Source organism: Hippopotamus amphibius, chromosome 6 (genome assembly GCF_030028045.1).
Source record: "Hippopotamus amphibius kiboko isolate mHipAmp2 chromosome 6, mHipAmp2.hap2, whole genome shotgun sequence".
Lineage (NCBI taxonomy): Eukaryota > Metazoa > Chordata > Mammalia > Artiodactyla > Hippopotamidae > Hippopotamus > Hippopotamus amphibius.
In genome coordinates, this window is record NC_080191.1 from 51459010 (window position 1) to 51472176 (window position 13167).

A 13167-nucleotide genomic window follows, 5' to 3' on the forward strand; every position below is an offset into this window, starting at 1 on the left:
TTTCTCTGGGAGCTTTGGTCTGTAGAGCTGTTTCCTATGTCAAAATGAAAGCACATTTAAAAAATTGACTTTTTTTGTTTTGCTTTTGTACTTTAAGTAGTTGTCTTGGCTGTAGCCACAATAGACTCACAGAGAATTTACCCTCTCAACTCAAATACACTGGGAAAATATATGAAAGAACAGTTTTTACTGAAAGAATTGTTTTAACAACAATTAAACACAAAGAAAAAATACTAAAAGCAGCAAGAGAAAAGCAACAAATAATGTGTAAGGGAAAACCCATAAGGATAACAGCTGACCTTTCTGCAGAAACTCTGCATGCCAGAAGGGAATGGCAGGATATACTGAAAGTCCTGAAAGAGAAAAACCTACAGCCAAGAATACTACACCCAGCAAGAATCTCATTCATATTTGACAGAGAAATCAAAAGCTTTACAGACAAGCAAAAGTTAAGAGAATTCAACACCACCAAACCATCCTTACAAGAGTTGCTAAAGGAACATTCTAAGTAGGAAACACAATAGAAGGAAAAGACCTACAAAAACAAATCCAAAACAATTAAGAAAATGGTAATAGGAACACACATGTCAATAATCACCTTAAATGTAAATGGATTAAATTCTGCAACCAAAAGACAGACTGGCTGAGTGGATATAAAAACAAGACCCTTCTATATGATGCATACAAGAAACCCACTTCAGACCAAGGGACACGTATGGACTGAAAATAAAGGGATGGAAAAAGATATTCCATGCAAATGGAAGTCAAAAGAAAGCTGGAGTAGCAATACTCATATCAGACAAATTAGACTTTAAAGTAAAGACTATTAGAAGAGACAAGGAAGGACACTACATAATCATCAAGGGATCAATCCAAGAAGAACATATAACAATTGTAACTATCTATGCACCCAACATAGGAGCACCTCAATACATAAGGGAAATGCTAACAGCCATCAAAGGGGAAATCAACAGTAACACAATAATAGTGGGAGACTTGAACACCCCACTTACATCAATGGACAGATCATCCAAACAGAAAATCAGTAAGGACACACAAGCTTTAAATGACACATTAGACCTTCTGAACTTATTTGATATGTATAGGACATTCCATGCAAAAACGACAGAATACACTTTCTTCTCAAGTGCACAGGGAACATTTTCCAAGATAGATCACATCTTGGGTCACAAATCAAGCCTCGGTAAATTCAAGAAAATTGAAATCATGTCAAGCATCTTCTTCTCTGACCACAACGCCATGAGACTAGGTATCAATTACAGGAAAAAAACTGTAAAAAATGCAAACACATAGAGGCTAAACAATACACTACTAGACAACCAAGAAATTACTAATGAAATCAAAGAGGAAATCAAAAAATATCTAGAAACAAATAACAATGAAAACACAACAATTCAAAACCTATGGGACGCAGCAAAAGTAGTTCTAAGAGGAACGTTTACAGCAATACCGTCCTACCTCAAGAAACAAGAAAAATATCAAATAAACAACCTAACTTTACACCTAAAACAATTAGAGAAAGAAGAACAAAGAAACCCCAAAGTGAGCAGAAGGAAAGAAATCATAAAGATCAGATCAGAAATAAATGAAAAAGAAAGGAAGGAAACAATAGCAAAGATCAGTGAAACCAAAAGCTGGTTCTTTGAGAAGGTAAACAAAATTGATAAACCATTAGCCAAACTCATTTGGAAAAAAAGGGAGAAGATGCAAATCAACAGAATTAGAAATGAAAAAGGAGAACTAACAACTGACACTGCAGAAATACAAAAGATCATGAGAAGAGACTACTATAAGCAACTATATGCCAATAAATTGGATAAACTAGGAGAAATGGATAAATTCTTAGAAAAATACAATCTTCCAAGACTGAACCAGGAAGAAATAGAAAATATGAACAGACCAATCACAAGTAAGGAAATTGACACTGTGATTTAAAATGTCACACACAAAAAAAGCCCAGGGCCAGATGGATTCACAGGCGATTTTTATCAAACATTTCAAGAAGAGCTAACACCTATTTTTCTCAAATTCTTCCAAAATATCGCAGAAGGCGGAACACTCCCAAACTACAAGGCCACCATCACCCTGATTCCAGAACCAGGCAAAGATGTCACAAAAAAGAAAATTACAGGCCAATATCACTGATGAATATAGATGCAAAAATCCTCAACAAAATACTAGCGAACAGACTCCAACAGCAAATTAAAAAGATCATACACCATGATCAAGTGGGGTTTATCCCTGGGATGCAAGGGTTTTTCAATATATGCAAATCAATCAATGTGATACATCATATCAACAAATTGAAGGATAAAAACCATATGATCATCTCAATAGATGAGGAAAAAGCTTTTGAGAAAATCAACATCCATTTATGATAAAAAATCTCCAGAAAATGGACATAGATGGAATTTACCTCAACATAATAAAAGCCATATATGACAAATCAACAGCCAACATCTTTTTAAATGGTTTAAAATTGAAAGAATTTCCTCTAAGAACAGGAACAAGACAAGGGTGCCCACTCTCACCATTATTATTCAACATAGTTTTGGAGGTGTTAGCCACAGCAATCAGAGAAGAAAATGAAATAAAACAAATCAAATTGGAGAAGAAGATGTAAAATTGTCACTCTTTGCAGATGACATGATATTATACATAGAAAACCTTAAAGACCCTACCAGAAAACTGCTAGCACTAATTGATGAGTTTAGTAAAGTAGCAGGATACAAAATTAATGCACAGAAATCTTTTTTTTTTCTTCAAATTTCTGTCTCACAATCAAAGAAATCTCTTGCATTCCTATACACTAACAATGAAAAAGCAGAAAGAGAAATTAAGGAAACTCTCCCATTTACCATTGCAACAAAAAGAATAACATACCTAGGAATAAACCTGCCTAAGGAGGCAAAAGACCTGTGTGCAGAAAACTGTAAGACACCGATGAAAGAAATCAAAGACGATACAAACATATGGAGGGACATACCATGTTGTTGGATTGGAAGAATCAACATTGTGAAAATGTACTACCCAAAGCAATTTACTCGTTCAACACAATCCCTATAAAATTACCAATGGCATTTTTCACAGAACTAGAACAAGAAATCTTACGATTTGTATGGAAATGCCAAAGACCCGGAATAGACAAAGCAATCTTGAGAAGGAAAGATGGAGCTGGTGGAATTAGGCTTCCTGACTTCAAACTATACTACAAGGCCACAGTGATCAAGACACTTGGTAGTGGTACAAAAATAGAAAGGAAGATCAGTGGAGTAGAATAGAGAACTCAGAGGTAAACCCAAGCACATATGGGCACCTTATCTTTGACAAAGGAGGCACGAATATACAATGGAAAAAAGACAGCCTCTTCAGTAAGTGGTGCTGGGAAAATTGTACAGCTACATGTAAAAGAATGAAATTAGAACACTTCCTAACACCATACACAAAAATAAACTCAAAATGAATTAAAGACCTAAGTGTAAGGCCAGACACTATAAAACTCTTAGAGGAAAACATAGACAGAACACTCTATAACGTACATCAAATCAAGATCCTTTCTGACCCACCTCCCAGAGTAGTGGAAATAAAATCAAGAATAAACAAGTGGGACTTCTTGAAACTTAAAAGCTTTTACACAGCAAAAGAAACCATAAACAAGACGAGAAGACAACCCTCAGAATGGAAGAAAATACTTGCCAACAAAGCAATGGACAAAGGATTAATCTCCAAAACATACAAGCAGCTCATGCAGCTTAATACCAGAAAAGCAAATAACCCAATCCACAAATGGGGGGAAAGACCTCAATAGACATTTCTTCAAAGAAGACATACAGATGGCCAACAAACACGTGAAAGATGCTCAATATCACTAATCATCAGAGAAATGCAAGTCAAAGCCACAATGAGGTATCACTTCACACCAGTTAGAATGACCATCATCAAAACATCTAGAAACAACAAATGTTGGAAAGGGTGTGGAGAAAAGGGAACTCTCCTACACTGCTGGTGGGAATGTAAGTTGGTACAGCCACTGTGGAAAACAGTTTGGAGGTTTCTTAAAAAACTACAAATAGAACTACCGTATGATCCAGTAATCCTACTCCTGGGCATATACCCAGAGAAAACCATAATCCAAAAAGAAACATGGACCATAATGTTCCTTGCAGCACTAGTTAGAATAGCCAGGACATGGAAGCAACCTAAATGCCCATCAACAGATGAATGGATAAGGAAGATGTGGCATATATATACAATGGAATATTACTCAGCCATAAAAAGGAATGACATGGAGCTATATGTAATGAGGTGGATAGACCTAGTGTCTGTCATACAGAATGAAGTAAGCCAGAAAGAGAAAAACAAATTCTGTGTGATAACTCATATATTCATAATCTAAAAATTAAAAAAAAAATGGTACTGATGAACCCAGTGACAGGGCAAGAATAAGGATGCCAATGCAGAGAATGGACTGGAGGACACGGGCTTGGGGGGGGGCGGTGGGTGAAGGGGAAGCTGGTATGAAATGAGAGAGTAGCATAGACATATATACACTACCAACTGTAAAACAGGTAGCTAGTGGGAAGTTGCTGTATAACAAAGGGATATCAACTTGATGATGGGTGATGCCTTAGAGGGCCAGGACAAGGATATCAGGAGGGAGTCACGGGAGGTAGTTGTATGGGGATATATGTATAAATACAGCTGATTCACTTTGGTGTACCTCAAAAGTTGATACAAGAGCTTAAAGCAATTATATTCCAATAAAGTGCTTAAAAAAATAAAATAAAATAAATGCAACTTTATTGACAATAAATTTAGTGTAAATGGTTTGAATACTCCAATTAAAAGGCAGAGATAGTCACATTGGATTAAAAAGCAAGATCCACCTATATGCTATATATAAGAAACCCGCTTTAAGTATAAAAACACAGATGTTTCAGGAAAAAGTAATGTGAGCAGTCATGAAAAGATAGCTGAAATGGCTGTATCAGTATTAGCATAGTAGATATCAGAGCACTCCACTCAACTGCAAAATACATCTGTTTTTCAGGTACACACAAAACATTCATCAGGACAGACCATACTTTGCACCATAAAAGTAATCTCAATAAACTTTTAAAAATTGAAATCATAAAAAATGTTTTTTTACTCTCATGGAATTAAATTAGAAATCAATAATAAAAAGGTAGGTGAAAAAATCTATATTAGAAATTAAACAGTGTAACTTTTAAATGACCCATGGGTCAAAGAAGAAATAAAAAGGAAATGAGGAACAATTTTGAACTGAAAAAATTATAAAAATATGACATTGATTCATCCACCTCACTACAAATAACTGTTTCACTCTTTTTTTATGGCTAAGTAGTATCCCATTGCATATATGTGCCACATCTTCTTCATCCATTCATCTATTGATGAAGATTTAGGTTGCTTCCATGTACTGGCTATTGTAAGTAGTGGTGCAGTGAACATTGGGGTGCATGTATCTTTTTGAATTATGGTTTTCTCAGGGTATATGCCCAGTAGTGGGATTGCTGCGAGAAAATATTTACAAAAGAAGCAACTGACAAAGGATTAATCTCCAGAATATACAAGCAACTTATGCAGCTCAATAGCAAAAAACAACCCCATCCAAAAATGGGTGAAAGACCTAAATAGACATTTCTCCAGAGAAGACATACAGATGGCCAACGAACACATGAAAAGGTGCTCAGCATCACTAATCATTAGAGAAATGCTAATCAAAACCACAATGAGGCATCACCTCACACCGGTCAGAATGGCCATCATCAAAAAATCTAGGAGCAATAAATGATGGAGAGGTTCTGAAGAAAAGGGAACCCTTCTGCACTGTTGGTGGGAATGTAAAGTGATACAGGCATTTGGAAAATAGTGTGGAGATTCCTTAAAAAACTAAAAATAGAGGTACCGTATGACCCAAAATGGTACTGATGAATTCAGTGACAGTGGAAGAATAAAGATGCAGATGTAGAGAACAGAGTTGAGGACACGGGAAGTGGGGGAGGGAGAAGCTGGGACAAAATGAGAAAGTAGCACTGACATTTATACACTACCAAATGTAAAACAGGTGGCTAGTGGGAAGCATCTGCATAACACAGGGAGATCCACAGGACTGGTGATGACCTTGAAGGGTGAGATAGGGAGGGTGAGAGGAAGTCTCAGGAGAGAGGGGTTATTTGGATATATGTATAAATACAGCTGATTCACTTTGTTGTACAGCAGAAACTAGCACAACAGTGTAAAGCAATTATACTCCAATAAAGATCTGGAAAAAAATATGACATTGAGCCTATGAAATGTTGCTAAAGCGTTCACTATAGCAATAAATGCTTATATTAGAAAACAAAAGTCTCATATCAATGGCCTCAGTTTCCTCCACAAGAAACAAGAAGAACAAAGTAAATCCAAAGTAAGCTAAAGAATTGAAATAATAAAGAAAATGAAATAAATAACAAAAAAATTAAATCTTTTTGTGAAGATCAATAAAATTGATAAACACATAGCCATAGGGACAAGAAAAAAGAGGAAAAGACACAGATTACCCATACTAGGTATGAGAAAGGGGATATCACTTCAATTACTACAAGAATACAAAGAGAGCAATAAGGATATACATACAACTTAAATTCAGCAACTTAGAAGAAATAGACAAATTCCTTTGGCGACACAAAATTCCTTAAAAGTATCAAAGCTCACTCTAGAAGAAATAGTTAACCTGAGTGGCTCTATATTTACTACATAAATTGAATTTTTAATGAAAATATTCCTCACAAAGAAAATTCCAGGCTTAGAAGGCTCACTGGTGAATTTTAGCAAACAATGTCCATTGTACCCAAATACCTGCCAAAAATAGGAGGAGGACACACTTCCCAACTCATTCTATGAAAACAGCATTATCTTCATACCAAAACCAGAGAAATTACAAGAAAACTGCAGACTAATGAACAGAGATGTAACAGAGATACACAGTCATAAAACTAAATAAATATTAGTAAACAGATGATCCTGAAATAGTGGTGGTTAGGGACACCAGCCTGCTCCCAGGTTGAAAATCCACATATAACTTAGAGTCAGCCCTCTATGAACTCCATTCCTCCATATCCATGGTTCCACAACCGTGGATTCAATCAACCACATATTGTGTAGTGCTGTAATATTTACTATTAAAAGTCTTCATATAAGTGGATCTGCACGATTCAAACCCATGTTGTTCAAGGGTCAACTATATGGTATAAATATGCTTTTACTGTACTTGCATAGTATATACTTATATTACTGTAGTATAATGTATAATATACTATATATGTAGATATTTACATATGTATATATACCTATATTTGGGTAGTGCACATGTAGTATTACAGGTAATAATATTAGACTATTAGAGAAAAGAGATCTTTTATCAAATTGGATTTATAGTTTAAAATTGCAGAAATAATGGGAAAAATTGTGCATGTTTATTGCATTTAAAAGTTCACATTTGGTTATTTCTTTTTGTAGGGTATTTTCTGTTACTTGTTTCTCTCTGTTATCTAGAAAATTATGAACTGTTGGTCCCGTATAATTAGTTAGTATTTATTTTTGAAATGGTTAATTTAATATCTTAAAAATAAAAGGTACTTTTAATCAAAGATATATATTGTTTTCTTTAGCACAGTAGAATTATTAATTCTCTCTATAATATATACTTATGTATATGATATATATTTTTATATATGATAAGATTAGAATGTTTTTATTTGTAAGTTCCAGATAACACTGTAAACCTCTCATATTTCTTTTATCACTTTTTTAAAAATATTTAAATAGCTTTGTGTATAGCTTCTTAACACTACTTATATCTTACAGAAATAATTTTATCTATTAAGGATACTAAGAAATTGTTTATTTTAAGATTGAGTTTATGGAATGTCATGTTATATTTTGGAATAAGTTTATTAATCTTTTAAGATTTTATTTAGAATTTTGTTAGAGATATTTTGACCCTAAAACATTGTGTTAAATATTGCCATTTAAAAATACAGCTGATTGTCTTTGTTGTTATTTAAATTTTAAAATATGATCCATAATATTAAATTTTTATTTAACTTAAATTTATAAGCGTATGAGAAACCCAAATAAATGAACATTGAATGAGATGATAATAAATGATGACTTTGTGTGTAAGTGAAATACTTAACTTCAAGTTACATGGTTTTTGTGCTGCCCTCTGTAGTTCAAGATATTCTACAAGGGTGAGTCAAAAATTATCCACACTTGGGTTATATTAAAACTTCTGTAAATTCTGTAGCCAGAGTTTGGATAATTTTTGTCTCACCCTTGTAGTAGGATAGCTTTTAAAGTATATTGATCATTAAGAACAAGAAGTGTATCAGCTTAATAGAAAAGAAGTAATTTATAAAGAACCTAGGAGATTGGTTTTTTTTTTTTTTTTTTTTTTACAGACAAAGTTTCAGTAATATTAGAACAAAAAATTGAAGGGTAACAAAGTTTGGTCATATAAAAATATTTTTCATGGACATTGGGGTGCATGTATCTTTTTTATTTAATGTTTTTGGTTTTTTTGGATATACACCCAGGAGTGGAATTGCTGAGTCATATGGTAACTCTATTTTTAGTTGAAAAACCTCCATACTATTTTCCACAGTGACTGCACCAATTTACATTCCCACCAACAGTGTATGAAGGTTCCCTTTTCTCCACATCCTCGTTGAACATTTGTTATTCATATTCTTTTGATGATAGCCATTCTGACAGTTGTGAGGTGATATCTCATTGTAGTTTTGATCTGCAATTCCCTGATGATTAGCGATGTTGAGCATCTTTTCATGTGCCTGTTGGCCATCTCCATTTTCTCTTTGAAAAACGTCTCTTCAGTTCTTCTGACCATTTTTTAATCAGGTTGTTTGTTTCTTTGATGTTGAGTTGTATGAGCTGTTTAAATATGTTGGATATTAATCCCTTGTCAGTCATATTATTTGCAAATATTTTCTCCCATTCGGTAGGTTGTCTTTTCATTTTGTGGATGGTTTTCTTTGCTGTGCAAAAACCTTAAGTTTAATTAGGTCCCATTTGTTTATTTTTGCTTTTATTTCCTTTATTTAGGAGACAGATCTAAAAAAAATATTGCTGCAGTTTATGTCAAAGAGTGTTCTGCCTATGTTTTCCTCTAGGAGTTTTATAATATCCAGTCTTACATTTAGGTCTTTAATCCATTTTGAATTTATTTTTGTGTATGGTGTTAAAGAATGTTCTAATTTCATGCTTTTACATATAGCTGTCCAGTTTTCGCAGCATCACTTACTGAAGAGACTCTTTTCTCCATTGTATATTCTTGCCTTCTTTTTCATAGATTAATTGCCCATAAGTGTGTGGGTTTATTTCCAGGCTCTGTATCCTGTTTCATTGATCTATGTGTCTGTTTTTGTGCCAGTACCTTACTGTTTTGATGACTGTAGCTTTGTAGTATAGTCTGAAGTCAGGGAATGTGATTCCTCCATCTGTGTTCTTCTTTCTCAAGATCATTTTGGCTATTCAGGGTCTTTTATGTTTTCATATAACTTTTAAAATTATTTGTTCTAGTTCTGTGAAAAATGCCATTGGTGTTTTGATAGGGATTGTGTTGAATCTATAGATTGCCTTGTGTAGTATGGTCATTTTAACAATATTGAGTCCTCGAATTCAAGAACACAGTATATCTTTTTATCTGTGTTGTCTTCAGTTTCTTTCAACAGTATCTTATAGTTTTTGGGATACAGATGTTTTGCCTCCTTAGGTAGGTTTATTCCTAGGTATTTTATTCTTTTGATATAATGGCAGATGGGATTGTTTCCTTTAAAAATATATGCACCCCAATGTTCATAGCAATTGCCAAGACATGGAAGCAACCAAAGTGCCCATCAATGAATAAATGGATGAAGAAAATATGGTGTATATATACAATGGAATACTACTCAGCCATAGAAAAGAATGGAATTTTGCCATTTGCAGCAACATGGATAGACTTGGAGGGCATTATGCTAAGTGAAATGAGTCAGACAGAGAAAGATAAATACTGTATGATGTCACTTATATGTGGAATCTAAAAAATACAGCAAACTAGTGAATATAACGAAGAAGAAGCAGACACAGATATAGAGAACAAACTAGTGTTACCAGTGGGCAGGTGGAGGAGGGGCAATTTAAGGGTCAGGGAGTCATAGGCATAAACTATTGGGAGTAAGATAGGCTCAAGGATGTTTTGTACAACATGGGGAATATAGCCAATATTTTATAATAGCTTAATAGAAAGCAACCTTTAAAAATTTTATAAAAATTTTTAATTTTTTTAAAAAATAATTTTAAAATAAATAAGTTAAAAATTTACAAATTTAAAAATATTTTTCAGATAGTTTTTAAGTGGCTCAGAGATATAAAATAAATTTCAGATTTTAAAAATCACCTCAGTAATTATTGTGAGAAATGGATAACCAGTCTTGAAGCTCAATCTGAGGTATTTTTAATTGTTCTTAATTCCAAATCTACATTTTTGTCTTTTAGGATTTTAGTTAATTTCTAAAATTTGTTCTCATTTGTCAAAGCAGATAGATTTCCCAATGGAATATTGGTTGCAATTACTTGGTAACTTATGTTTAATTATTTTTATTTTAAGAAACTATAAGAATATATTTTGTTTTCCTGAACTTATCAATAATGCAACTTATCAATAATAATATTTTGTTTTCCTGAACTTATCAATAATCAATAATACATATCACTATTATATTATCCTTATGCTCACTGAAGGAGTAAATAAAGTAAAAAAAATTAAAATAGTGTGAGAACCAAATTAAATCTCATAATGGCAGGTGGACTAAGTTATGGGAATTTAAGGTTAACATATTGACTTCAGCTTGGGAAATAAGAAAAGTTTAAAATGAATAATTATGAATAACTTGGTGTTTAAATAAATTTTTGTTTTTAAAAATGGAATTCTTTACCTCTCTTCTATAGGCTATCCATTCTGTTGCTTGGCATCATGAAGGAAAGCAATTTATTTGCAGTCATTCAGATGGCACCTTGACTATATGGAATGTGAGATCCCCTGCTAAGCCTGTACAGACAATAACTCCACATGGTAAGAATGTATCCCTTTTAAATAGTACCTAAATTGTGATGGACAGTAAACTGTTTTGAGTTTGCATTTGGATTTGTTTGTTTTTGATGATAAGGATGGGTTTTCTTCCATTTTGAATTTTAAATATTTACATATGTAGAAATAATTTGTAACAACCAGGTAAATAAAATCTCAAATAACTATAATTGCAGTTGAAATTGCAGATATGAGCTTTGAGAAAATGAAAGTTACGTAATCTTCTGAGTATTTTTTTCACCAGTAGTCCAAAAAGTAGATAATTTTGTGAGGGATAAAGTACTTACTTTAAACTTTTGTCATCTTAAAGTTATCAATAGCAAGTTGCTAATATATATACAATATGTATTGAAACACTTGGAACTCTACAGAAGGTAATTTTATACATTAAAGTATTGCATTCAGGGTCCCCAAAATGACCCCAAATTTGATTCACTAGGAAGACTCATAGGACTCAGCAAAAGGGTACATAGCAAAAAGCAGCACAGGAAAAGGCACACAGGGTGAAGTTTGAAGGAAGCCAGGCTCAAGCTTCCAACAGTCTTCTCCCAGTGGAGTCACACAGGATATGCTTAATTCCTCGAGCAATGAGTTATTACCACATGTGTGAAATGTTTTCTACCAGGGAAGCTCACCTGAGCTCAGAAGTCCAGAGTCAGTCAATATCAGTCCACAAGTACCGTCTGCTTTAGCATGTACCAGAATTTCAGATGCTCAGAAGGAAAGCAGATATTTGTCATAAACCATTTTGTTTGTACAAATAGTATAGGCATAGTGTGCCACCCTTATTAGTCTGGGAATAGTGGTAGATGCTTTGAAAGCCAAGTTACCAGTTGCCAACCAATAGAGCTAATCTTGCAAGCTGACCTTTCTAAGGATAGCAGTCTCAAGCCTGCTTTAACTCTTTTCTGTACAAGTAATACATACAAAACCTCCATGAAGCTTTTATTAGGGTACTTATTAACAAATTATGAAGGCCTTCTTTGAATTTTGGGTGGGGCCCAGGAATTTGTATTTCTTTATTAATCTACATTCTCCCAATCCTACCCTAAGAGATTCTTAACCAGCAAATTTAGGGAAATAAAAGGAACTGGTGTTTAAATTGGTAGCATACTAAGAGTACTTTTGTAGTTACTGCTAATGTTTCATTGTTTGCTTTAAAATATGAATGCCCACTTTTTTAAAAATATTGGTACATTCTGAATTATTGCAATGTAGAAAATAAACAATCAGATTAAAAACTGATTTTATCTTTCTGTAGCAATATGAGTTTTTTAGACTTACTTGTTTTCTGGTAAAAATAACAGTTCTTTTAGCCACATATTACATTTTACACTGCATTTTGTTAGCAGTCATCTTCTGGAAAAGCACTTATTTTAAATTTGCTATAGGTCTATTTATGTGTGCCTCCAGAGGGTAGCCCTTTTGATAGTAGGTTCCAGTTTTCCCTAATATATTTTTGTTCTTCCTTCTTTTAGTGCCTAAGTCCCTAATCTTTGTGGTCCTTCGGAGTATTCCTGTACATTTTAGCATCTTCCAACCCCACTAGAACCTAGGAATTCAGAAAAACCAAAAAAGTAGGTGATTAGTTTAAAAACCTTTAATTTCACATCCAGAAGGAAATTAAAAATAGTATTGAAGATGGTAGAAATATGTAGTATTGGTTTTAAAGTTTTATCTAAATAAGTGTATCTAAATTTTTATCTTTTTTTTGTAAGTATAGGACAAAGAGGTTTTTTTCTTTTAAACCATTTGAGATTAAGTTCTCAACATATTGTCCAATCACCCCTAAATATTTGAGTATTTATTTGTTACAAACAAAAACATTCTCCTATATCACCAGGCTTGGCCTTTTATCTGTATGCAGATTAGATTTAGTTGTCATGTTTCTTCAGTCGCTTTCAAACTGGAACTGTTTCTGAGCCTTTTTTTGACCTTCCGGATAAATTTTGAACATTATAGGTCAGTTATTTTCTAGAATGTTCCTCCATTTG

General features: G+C 33.5%; 1 protein-coding gene across 6 annotated transcripts in view; it reads left to right on the top strand.

The window, feature by feature from the left end:
* STXBP5 (syntaxin binding protein 5) overlaps positions 1 to 13167 on the top strand; it is a 177540-nt gene that overhangs the window by 66237 nt on the left and 98136 nt on the right. For all 6 annotated transcript variants that reach the window (XM_057738146.1, XM_057738148.1, XM_057738149.1 and 3 more), the window contains exon 8: positions 11035 to 11158. In XM_057738146.1, the coding sequence (XP_057594129.1) occupies positions 11035 to 11158 (124 nt within the window). The remainder of the gene's footprint in view (positions 1 to 11034; positions 11159 to 13167) is intronic.